The following is a 9,810-nucleotide window of genomic DNA, read 5'->3' on the forward strand; positions in this document are numbered from 1 at the left end:
ACAAAACGTTTTGGGAGTTTTACGGGGCGTGGTTTGCATTCCGCCCAGCCAATCAGACATAGGAACCTTTTTCTCCCACGAAAGTACCTCTCTAGCAGCGGGAAAAGGGGGTAAAAAAGGCTCCGATGAACAAATTTTTGTTCCGGCTCTTTTTGGTGGCAAAGCGACCTCTCGGAACTATATCGGAACTAAAGTGGGAAAAGTACTGCGGTGTGAACGCGGCTATTGAAACAAGCTACAAAATTGAATACCTTGGAAAATGCAGTGTAATACTTTTTAATAGCCTTAATTTTCGCTAAATTGATTTATCAACTTTTAATACTTTTTAGGACCCAGCGGACACCCTTTGTAAGTAAGTGATTTAAGTTATTTTTTGTTACCCTGAGTCTGTAAACAAGTTTCTAATATGAGACAATTAATAAAGATGAGGTCAAATGTGGGGCTTTTTACCATGAATAAAAATCTTACATCTGGCCCACTGTGCTTAATAGTTTCCAGATAGCTGACCCTATTGTGGCAGAAGCTTCTTAGTAGTATGTAGTATGTGAATCTTGGAACTACAAACACAACTGTATTGTTATGGCAATCCTTATTACAGCTTTTTTGCTGGCATATTCATTAAGGTCACATGGTAAGCTATGATGTGTGTTACTGAGTTGGGTCACACAGAGTTAGAGAGACAATGGTCGTTCTGAATTATCAATAGATGTATTTTAAGTGAGCTGACACAGAGGTTAGAGGAAGTTCAGAGAAGGCCTCACACTGTAAAAAATGGCAAATGGAAATCCACAGTTATTTACAGTGTTTGTGCACAGTAAATTACCGTATACCATTTTAGAGTATAATACTGTGTTTCCAACCAAAACTTACAGCAACTCTGGAGTTACTGTAGAAATAGCAGTAGTAACGTCCCAACTGTATAAAATCACAGTAACCAACAATGTACTGTAGATATTCACAGTAACCAACAATGTACTGTAGACAATCACAGTAACCAACAATGTACTGTAGATAATCACAGTAACCAACAATGTACTGTAGATATTCACAGTAACCAACAATGTACTGTAGAACATCACAGTAACCAACAATGTTCTGAAGAAGATCACAGTAACCAAAAAAGAAAGAACCAACCGAAAAACGCCATTTCTAGAATATCTAGAAATATCTCAAATATCTTAAATAAACCAACATCTTTTTCTTAACATAATCTTGATGCAGTGTAATTACTAGTTTGGCTATACAAGATATTTTATATACTTAGTAGATATATATTTTTAAGACCCTATGTCTTTGCAAACCGGAAGAACTAAAACTGTGGGGCTTCCGGTTTCTGAGATAATGATTTTGGGGTTTTCATTAGCTGCAAGCCGTAATCATCAAGATTTACAAAAAATAAAGCCTTGACATATTTCCCTTTGTGTGTAGTGAATCCATATAATATATGAGTTTCACTTTTTGAATTGAATTAATGAAATTAATTAAACTGGAAATTGAACTTTTCCATGATATTCTAATTTATTGAGATGCACCTGCATATAGTGGCTTGGCCAAACCAAGTTGAAACCAAGGGATAATTAATAGTAACAGAATACACAAAGGACACTGACAAAAACCCAAATCCCCCCTTTCACGTGGAAGCAGGTGGTTTTATCCCAATCTGTCCCAATTGGCTCCTTGCAGTATTTATGAGTCCTCAGCGCTCAGCCACACCCTTTATGGGGTCTCTTTTTGAAGTAACCTCCCCCAACACTAGGGGTGGGCGATGCCACAAAATCTGGATTCGATCCGATACCAAGTATTTCAGGGCCTGTATCGCTGATGCCGATAAAAGCGTCTTATGTACTTTCATATAGAGGGGAGCTGCATGACATGATTTTTGAGCTGAAAGCATCATAAATAGACTAAATCTGAATTCATTTTCATGAATAAAGACAGGACAGTTTTTATAGACAAATAAACGTTTTACTTTTGCAAATTGAAAGTGCAAACATGAAAAATAACAATACAAAGTGGCCAGAGTAGCAAACTGTCTTCTTGCACACATCACAGTTCGCTCCACACAACGCTCCTCTTTCTCTCAGCCTTAGCGTGTGTGTGTTGCACTCGCGAGTCGCTGGCTGCTGCTGTCCTGTCGGCTGCTGTCAGTCAGCTTGATAATCGGTCAGCTTGATAATCGGTGTTCAGGCAGGAAGCGCGCTGCGCGTGCGCGAGCCTCAAGGAGAGGAGGACAGCAGTGGAGAGAGAAGAAAAGAGCATATACTTGTGTTCGTCTGCACATAGTTTTTTGAAGAAATTGACGAGTAGAGGAGACGGGGAAAAAAAAGTATAAAAGTATCGATCCTATTGGCTCGAGTATCGATATTTTGAAACGTAACGTAATATCGGAAGTATCGATATTTTGGGATCAATCCGCCCACCCCTACTGAACACACACGGCTCTTATTAAAAGGGCGCATTCTCACCGGAGTACTTTCCCCCGTCATTCTTAAAGTACCGATACTAATGAAACGGAGGAATCGTAACGTTTTTAACGGCAGGGTATCGCGGTATACCTTTCAAGTATCGGTCCACCGTGCAACACTAGTCAGGAGTCAGTGTCTCTCCCCCAAACTCACACATATACAACTCGATATGAACTGAAGAGCCGCATGAAACTAGGCAAAGAGCCGCATGCGGCTCGAGAGCCGCGGGTTGGCCACCCCTGCCCTATGGCAATCATTAAGGTTTATCTTTTCCATTTCTACAGAACGACCCTCTTCCCGGCCGCATCAGCTCCCAAATTGGCTTTGCTGACAAGGAGCTCCCATTTGGTGAGAAGGACACAAAGTCCAAGGTGACTCTTCTGGAGGGAGACCACATCCAGTTCAACATCTCCACCGACCGCAGAGACAAGCTGGAGAGGGCGACCAACATCGACATCCTCCCTGACACCTTCGACTTCACCAAGGAGAGCCGTGAAATGGTGGGGAATACAAAATAATGACATTGTTGTGATTTCTCCTGCAGAAGTCTCGCTATTTAATCAATGCCTGTCCACAGTAATAACCTTATCACCCATTCCTCTTGCAGGGTGTGATTGCAGCTATACGTGACGGCTTCGGCTTCATCAAGTGCGTGGACCGGGACGCCAGGATGTTCTTCCACTTCAGTGAAGTCCTGGAGGAAAGCCAACTGCACATCTCAGATGAAGTGGAGTTCACTGTTGTGCCTGTAGGTCCTGTTTATAAGCTTTTCACAAAAGTATGTATTCTGTCTTACTATCTATTCAGGCAAATTTGAGTTAATCTTCAACAAAAAGCTAAAGTAGATGTCCTGTTTGTCACCAGGATATGCTGTCGGCTCAGAGGAACCACGCAGTACGCATCAAGAAGCTGCCCAAGGGCACAGTGTCCTTCCATACCCAGTCTGAGCAGCGATTTATGGGTGTAGTGGAGAAGGAAGTAGTGGCAGCCACCACCAAGAATGCCTCCCCCACCAAGGGCAAGGAAAAGGTACCACAGTGCGCAATAATGCACAATATTATTGTACATAAAATATTCCCAGGGAATTCAAAAACAATAGCCTCGTAGTCCACATAAATTCCTCTTTTAGTTCTAATTTTCCTCTTTGCTTTCTCGTCCCATGACGACCTCCTGTTCATGCTCCTTGTTAGAAAAGAGACAAGGTAGGCCTGTGTCGCTCTGCATGAAGCCACATCAATAAAGTCTCAAATGCTAAAGAAATGTACACAGAATTACAGCAACAGTCCACACATTTCACTTACAGTATTAGAATAAATATATTATTCCTAGAGTTTTTATATATGATCAGTCTGACAGATTATACAGTGTACAAATTCAAAAGTGTGACATTGACTAGCCTTGTCTAAAATGTCTTTTTTCTTTTATTTTACAAGGCTAAAGTTGTAGAAAAGGTTGGTCTTTGCTGGCACACCGGTTGCCTCCTTTACCCATTGAGTTAACAGCATGGTATTTGATCACCAATTAACCCTTAGAAATATAAGGAAATGTTGGGAGCAAGGTGCTTCCTTATAATATTTGCAGCTTCTCTTCTTGGAGACCAGGAAGGTGTTCATTGTTACTGTTTTCCAGTTTGGCACTTGAAATTAAGAAAGTTGATGAATATTTTCATAATAATTGGAAGTTGAAGCAACAGATTAGGAAGCATAAAATAGTCTGCTGATTTTCTGTGATTGCCCAACCTACCAAGCTTATTTGAAACATTGATTATAAACATGAAAATGCCACTAAATTGCATGTTGTGATTTGTTCAGGCAAGTACTTTGAATAAACAATGTGAATATTGCAGAGTGTTCCCTATCAAACTGCAATAGTTATGGCTAATTATGGATCCATTCATAGTAGGCTGTAACTCAGAAATGTTGCAGTAAGCTAAGGCTAACCAACTACACTGCTGCAGAGTTATGCATTGCACACTGTTTCCTCTCACATGCTTGTGTAGGCTTTCTCTGCACACCATATTCTAATATACTACATGGTCTTGAATCATCCAATCCAGCAGCATTGATGAGACTGTCCAGCTCAGCTGCGGGAGTTGGATCAACTATAGGTGATGCTCATTATTGTAACATAATATTTGTTGTCTCAGCAGGAAGCTGAGGAAGGAGTGATTGCATATGAAGACTGTGGAGAGAAGCTCACTGTGCCATACCATAACAAGGATCTAGAGGGAGGATACCCACAAGTTGGAGACAAGGTATGTACTGAGTTAGACTGCACTTAGCAATTTTGCTTCCATAGTGCTGCTGGAACATGGCAAAATTCATGAGTCATGTTATTTAACTTGCTTACTCATTGGATTTGGAAAAACCATCATGCATTAAGGAATGCAAATGTTTGATAGGCTATATCTTTGAAGCAATGTGTGCCTTTGAACAAAATGTAAACGGAGCGGTTATACCAGAATCTAAATCCCATCCCTCCAATCGGAGCGAGAGAAATTTGCAATCAAGCTCCCATATTTTCTTGCATTACGAAGCAGATCGCAGAAAAAAAAACATCTTCTCAATAAGTTGGATCATTTGACAGAAGCCAAATGCTTAGTTTGCAAATATTAATTATTTTAACTCTTACGGTACAAGGGGTAACCAAAGGTGTAAACTCCTAATGGAAAGGACTTGTATATAAAGTTATAAACTAAAGCCCTTCCGACACTGCTGAAGAGTGCACATTTAGATTCTTCAATCACGATCCACCACCTGTATGTGACCTATTAATATGTTTGTCCTCTAGGTGGAGTTCTCCATCAATGAAGTGAAGCGGACCGGCCTGCAGAGCGCAGTCTCTATCCGGGTCCTCAACCGTAATGCCTCCAACGCCAAGAGACTGCTGGGATTTGTTGCCACACTCAAGGACAACTTTGGCTTCATTGAGACTGCAAACCATGACCAGGAGATTTTCTTTCACTACAGGTAAAGCTTAAAGTTGTAAATTACGTTTTAATAAGTCATTTGCTGAATTAACTTTGTCAGCAACATCTGTTCATTTAAATCACACTCAAAGTGTAAATATATTGTTCTCCTCTCAGTGAAATGTGTGGAGACTTGGAGAACTTGGAGCTGGGCGACACCGTGGAGTACACTCTCTCTAAAGGAAAAGGAAACAAAGTCAGTGCGGAAAAGGTTACCAAAGTGGCTGCAGGTATGAAGGGTTTCATTCCAGCTGTTGCACTTACATTAGTCATGTGTTGCAAATGAAGTGTTTAAAACCAACTGTCTCCTCTTTCAGTGAATGGCATCAGTGAGGATGTTGGTGCGACAGTGATGATGGGGAAAGTCATCCGTCCCTTACGCAGTGTGGACCCCTCCCAGACAGAATACCAAGGGCTTATTGAAATCACAGAGGAAGGTGGGTGTAAAGTTGTGACGGGACCTAATGTTCAAAGTGTTTTTCTTTTGGGGAAGAATACAAAGATTTCATCCCTCTGTCATTGTTCCAGGTGCAAATAAAGGCCAGAGTTATCCCTTTGGAATCATGGGAATGTCGAACAAGGGGGATTGTCTGCAGAAAGGAGAGCTGGTGAAGTTCCAGGACTGCACAGTAACCCAAACTGGACAGAAGATGGCCTGTAACGTGGTCCCTCAGCGCAGAGCCATGGTGGAGTGTGTCAAAGACCAGGTACTGATCAGCCGTTTGAGTTGAATTCATGCTCATACCTCTGGGTCACATTGTAGGGGAAAAAAGCTACTTGTAAACAGTGACCTCGGAAACCGTTTATGTGCACTGAATAATGAAGTACATTTTGCTACATAAAGTTACTTTAATAAAACATTTATCAAAAGTATTTTATATTGTTGAACATGAAGATGTCTCTTCTCTTTCACCACTGAAGGCTAGGACATCAACCCTTATTGAACAGCTATTCATTATAAGATAATTATTGCAGGATGGCTAAAATAACCTACTTAATAAATATATACACCAAGGAAAACAAATGCACTTAAAACTGATTTAAAGCCCTATAGTAGAATTACAGCATCACAGCACATGCCATTTGAAAATGACCAAATTACAGTAAGTTTACTAAAGTATATTTATATATTTACAATCGGAGAAACAAATTAAATATTTAGAAAAAAAAATCCGATACATTGCATAAAAGTACATTGTACCGATTACATTTATTGAATAGATTAGAAATCCATTTGCAAAGATTTAGTATTTTATTTATTTTTTACATCACATTTATCAGAAACCTCAAAGTATAATGAAAAAAGAAGCCTTGCGTTGCTTTTAATAGACGCTGGACTGAATTACTCCAAATGTTTAATCCTGCAATCATGTTGTTTTGTTGTCCCCAGTTTGGCTTCATCACATATGAAGTTGGTGAGAGCAAGAAGCTTTTCTTCCATGTAAAGGAAGTGCAAGATGGCCTAGAGCTCCAGACCGGGGATGAGGTGGAGTTCTCTGTCGTCCTCAATCAACGCACAGGAAAATGTAGTGCCTGCAACGTACGCAGAGTCAGGTAAAGACTGCAGAATGTAAAGTGTGGTTTATTGAACTGTAATCAGAATGTTTCAGAATGAATGCTCACTGTTAACCTGACGTTACAGCGAAGGGCCTAAGCCTGTGGCGACTCCGCGTCCAGATCGTCTGGTAAACCGATTGAAGAGCATCACCCTTGACGACGCCAGTGCTCCACGTCTGGTGATTGTAAGGCAGCCCCGGGGTCCCGACAATTCAAAGGTAAACGAACGAGGCTCCACTGGGGCAGCATAGACAGGTGTTAGAGTGTTGAGTTTTACTCGCTACAGGGTGTACTTTGAGGGTTTGTGACTCTGCAGACCGTTTACATGCAGAAAAAGCTTCATAACACACAAGGGGACGGGTAATAACCGGAAAAGCATGACATGGGCCCTTTAAAATATTTCAGTACACATAGGAAATCAGGACTTTTCACTGGATTATAGTGGTAGTTTTATTCATTCATAAAACACTGCAATAAGTGTGAACAAAAGAAATTTGCATTTTGATAAAAGTAATTGAGGGTAGTGAAAGAAAAGGCCTAAAGTATTCTTAATCTAACGTACCCCCCAGAAATAAAAAATGATGAAGTAAAAATAATTTACACTCATAAACCTCACAAAGTTATATGAACTGTTATTTTGAAAACAAAAAAATAACATGCACATTAATTAACAAATTATTAAAAGCACATGTTTTTTGCTTTTTGTTTGCTAACTAAAAGCAAATGTCTCATTTTATAGACAATATTGATTTCCATAATGTGAGATATATGTAAGGAAGTATACCTGCAATGAATTATGACCCAGGCATTATAGTTTAATCAATCTGGATTTCTACAGGATTGCGAATTGTACTTTTTAATATCTGTTATCTCAGTCTTACTTAATGATGAATTGCAACCCCTAGGAATTTCTTTTTAGTTTCCAAAAAACATCAATTTAGTTGTCGAGGAATTGCAGCTCCCTTTCGTCAGTTTTTACTCCGTACATGTGGAGTGGTGTATATACAAAGGTGTAAGCTGCAACATTAATACCATGCATCCTTCTCCGCAGGGCTTCAATGTGGAGCGCAAGACTCGCCAGCCGGGTGTCATCGACTGAGCCATACAGAGCCCACCCTGTTTGGTGTTGGTGGGAAGCTTTCCCAGAGGGCGACGATAAGGGAATTTGATTCAACACATGCTTGCACACAGGCATTCATAGACAGAACACACACAAACATACAGTAATCGTCATGTGTAATCTTTGTCCCATCGATACCTGCGAGGGAACTTTTCTCATTCCACAGTTCCCTGCCTCGCCTCCCCCCGTTATGATGGACCTGCTGCAGAGTTCCAGCGTACATGGGGAGGGGGCTCTGAGTGTGTGCGTGTGTGATGTATCCTAGCAGTGATTGTAGTGTGTAACGGAGGTATTTGTTTCTGAGGGTCTCGTCCCTCTAAATCAGAGTGATGACTGTGTGGCTGTCTATGTCCCTATTTTTTTTTAACCTGCTTTGTCTGGAATTCTGCACCTGTAATCTGTCCAATAGTTTGCCTGGGATGTCTCTGAGCATCTGCTCCTTTTTTTGTGTTTTTCATATTTTTGCTCCTTTACCCATGGAAACTTAGATATGGTTTCATTATCAAGTTTTCACTACTGTATGCTTTCCTACAAGACTCATAAAGCAAAGCAAAGTTCCCTCCATAAGGAGGATCATATTTCTCATGTGCGAGCTTAAACTGAGGATTCTTCTCTGCTCGGTTTTTTTGAGCAGTTTTAAAACGCTTTATTGAAGAGCTGAGGTGAAAGCATGGTGTGTATGTGTGTGATGTATGTGAATGTCAATGTAGTTAATCTAATGGGATTTACTTTCACCAATCTGGAGCCTTTAGATACCTTTTTGGTATTCACATGCTCCGCTTAAGCAATTTTTTCCCAGGTGCAGAATTCCTTGTGGCATCTTATCTGCAGTTCTTTTACACCTTTTTTTTTTTTTTTTTTCTCTCTTGCACATATTTTTGCTTTTTTTCCATTGAAAATCTGCTAATATTGAATTAAGTAAGAATAAGGTGCCTAAAAAAACTACAAGCAAAATATAAAAAAAAAGAAAAACAAAAAATTAGATGTACCCTCTGTTCCCAGCCAACCGCCAAAAAAATCTGAACAATCTAAGGGTGGCTTCTTCTTTTTTTTCTAGTAGAAATTATACTGATATGCATCCCAAACCTGTGGGTTGAACTATACTGTATGTAATGTGTGCTTTTTTTGTTTTGTTTTTTTTGCTTAGTGGAAGTTCTTTGGAACGTCAAAATATAACAAAACAAATTTAACTTAAAAAAAGGCGAAGGGTGAAGTATTAGAAATTCAGTTAAAAGAAAATAAATTAAAAAAGCATTAAGAATCAGGTTACCAGTTATTGTGAAACGGAGAGACATGGTGGGTGAGCTGTGCGCCTCTGCACATAAAGTTACAGTATAAATTAATTTAAACTTTGGAGATCACTGGGTTTAAGTTGAACCACAGAGGTTCTCATGTTCTTTTGTCTTGAATGAAACAAATGAATTAAAGTTTTATGAAAATCACGAGCTGTTGTACATTGTCTGTTTTCATAGAAATTCTGCATTATGTATGACTGAACACAGAAATAATTTAAGTAGCTGTGAAATCACTTTAAGTTGACCAATGTTAACACCCTAGCATTCACTTAAGGGCAAGAAATAAGAATGTAAAAAGGTATTTGGAGAGATTAGCTAATGGTTTATTACATAAAGACAAAGTTGCATTTAGATGGGTTCTCCAAGAGATAAAATGATCCGTTTCCTCAAAGAAGATTCAGTGTC

General features: G+C 39.7%; 1 protein-coding gene across 11 annotated transcripts in view; it reads left to right on the plus strand.

Moving 5' to 3' along the window:
• Positions 1 to 9,553, plus strand: part of csde1 (cold shock domain containing E1, RNA-binding) — a 21,402-nt gene extending 11,849 nt beyond the window's left edge. For 4 of the 11 annotated variants that reach the window (XM_010795160.1, XM_010795152.1, XM_010795159.1 and 1 more), the window contains 13 exons: positions 2,750 to 2,965; positions 3,073 to 3,243; positions 3,330 to 3,494; positions 3,656 to 3,662; positions 3,894 to 3,916; positions 4,615 to 4,719; positions 5,256 to 5,434; positions 5,551 to 5,663; positions 5,751 to 5,870; positions 5,962 to 6,140; positions 6,824 to 6,987; positions 7,076 to 7,208; positions 8,042 to 9,553. In XM_010795160.1, coding sequence (XP_010793462.1) covers positions 2,750 to 2,965; positions 3,073 to 3,243; positions 3,330 to 3,494; positions 3,656 to 3,662; positions 3,894 to 3,916; positions 4,615 to 4,719; positions 5,256 to 5,434; positions 5,551 to 5,663; positions 5,751 to 5,870; positions 5,962 to 6,140; positions 6,824 to 6,987; positions 7,076 to 7,208; positions 8,042 to 8,089 — 1,623 coding nt within the window. In that variant the 3' untranslated portion in view covers positions 8,090 to 9,553. Of the gene's footprint in view, positions 1 to 2,749; positions 2,966 to 3,072; positions 3,244 to 3,329; positions 3,495 to 3,655; positions 3,668 to 3,893; positions 3,917 to 4,611; positions 4,720 to 5,255; positions 5,435 to 5,550; positions 5,664 to 5,750; positions 5,871 to 5,961; positions 6,141 to 6,823; positions 6,988 to 7,075; positions 7,209 to 8,041 lie in introns of all 11 variants that reach the window. The other 7 variants (XM_010795161.1, XM_010795162.1, XM_010795153.1 and 4 more) reach the window with 6 other exon arrangements.
• Positions 9,554 to 9,810: the final 257 nt, after the last annotated feature.

The sequence above is a fragment of the Notothenia coriiceps genome, unplaced genomic scaffold (genome assembly GCF_000735185.1).
Source record: "Notothenia coriiceps isolate Sejong01 unplaced genomic scaffold, NC01 NC01_scaffold00037246, whole genome shotgun sequence".
NCBI classification, from domain to species: Eukaryota; Metazoa; Chordata; class Actinopteri; order Perciformes; family Nototheniidae; genus Notothenia; species Notothenia coriiceps.